General features: G+C 51.5%; 1 protein-coding gene across 4 annotated transcripts in view; it reads left to right on the top strand.

Moving 5' to 3' along the window:
• sema6a (sema domain, transmembrane domain (TM), and cytoplasmic domain, (semaphorin) 6A) overlaps positions 1 to 1,268 on the top strand; it is a 199,225-nt gene extending 197,957 nt beyond the window's left edge. For all 4 annotated transcript variants that reach the window (XM_054731599.2, XM_054731598.2, XM_015972936.3 and 1 more), the window contains one exon: positions 1 to 1,268. This exon is cut by the window's left edge and continues 265 nt beyond it. In XM_054731599.2, the coding sequence (XP_054587574.2) occupies positions 1 to 862 (862 nt within the window). In that variant the 3' untranslated portion in view covers positions 863 to 1,268.
• The last annotated feature ends 207 nt before the right edge of the window (positions 1,269 to 1,475 follow it).

A 1,475-nucleotide genomic window follows, 5' to 3' on the forward strand; every position in this document is an offset into this window, starting at 1 on the left:
GATCCTCACCCCTTTGATGCACAACGGGCGACTTACCAATGGGAAAATGTTGATAAAAGCTGACCAGCACCACCTGGACCTCGCTGCTCTGCCAACACCTGAATCCACGCCCATGCAGCCACGTCGTAAACCCAGTCGAGGGAGCCGTGAGTGGGAAAGAAACCAGAACCTCATTAATGCTTGTACCAAGGACATGCCACCCATGGTCACCCCTGTTATTTCTACAGACCTGCCCCTGAGAAGCTCACCTGGTCACATTCCCAGTGTGGTAGTCTTGCCCCTGCCGCAGCATCAGCATCAACTTCAACCTCACCTGCAGCAAACCTACCAGCACGAGTACGTGGAACAGCCTCATCACAGTGACCTGAGCATGAGCCATGGTGTCATGGAAGACCAGGGGGCCACGCTGGAGTACAAGGCAGGAAAGAGCCACATGGTGGATCCAGATGGGGTGCTGCCACCTCGCGTGCCCCAACGAGAGGCCTCTCTCACCGTCCCTCCTGCTGTCCCACAGATGGGCAAACGCCTGGAGGTCCACTCGTCAGTGTACGGCCTCCGGAAAGGATCGGCATCTGCTGTTTCTGGGTCCTCTGCCCTCAAGAAGCATAACACCAACTCTTCTAACTCCTCCCATTTGGCGAGACATCACAGCTTCCGTGTGGAGACGCCACCACCCGCCCCCCAGAGGGTGGACTCCATACAAATGACAGCACAGGGCATTTCGCTATCACGGCAGCCCGGAGCGATCTCGTATGGCTCACTGCCTCGAACAGGCATCAAGCACCTCAAGCCTGATGTCCCACCAAAACCATCTGTAGTCTCACTGTCAACAAAAGTCAAGTCCAGTGACTCTGGCACATAGTCAGCTTTCAGCCCGTTAATCCAATGTGAACAGACAAACGTCAAGGGAGTTTTCCTAAGAGGACGTAAAAACAGGGAACACTGTACAACTGGCATCTCGTTTAGTGCTTTTGTTTGTTCGTTTGTATGTTTTTGGTGTACAGTACAGTGGAAAAATCTTTTTTTTTCTAAGAAAACTTACTTTTTATATAAATATGTAGATATAAAATGGTTGTTGTCTGTTGCTGCTGTCACCAAGCTCATGCTCTGTCAACAAAAATGGGAGGAATGTGCTGCTGATGGAAAAATAAGACGAACCCCGTCCTGAATATTTCATCCGTTCGGCACCTTGTAGCATCCGAGACGGTGGCCCGTTGAGTCTTTGGCCGTTGGGACTTGGACACATTTTCATGCCAATAAAAGCACACGAGGAGCTAGCACGCAGGAGGGCTGAGGTAGGAGAGCGATGGTTGTACAGTACCTTGATTACTCGAGAGTCTGAGCGAGAGAGCTCGGAGCCACGGACTAAAAGGACAGGCGACTGCCTCATTTCTGTTGGAAACTGTGAAAAGCATCTCAGTGTTACAGCAATCAAGACCTGCCTGGGTTTTCCCTGAAAGCCCGGCCAGAAGAAT

The sequence above is a fragment of the Nothobranchius furzeri genome, chromosome 17 (assembly GCF_043380555.1).
Source record: "Nothobranchius furzeri strain GRZ-AD chromosome 17, NfurGRZ-RIMD1, whole genome shotgun sequence".
In the NCBI taxonomy this organism is placed as follows: domain Eukaryota; kingdom Metazoa; phylum Chordata; class Actinopteri; order Cyprinodontiformes; family Nothobranchiidae; genus Nothobranchius; species Nothobranchius furzeri.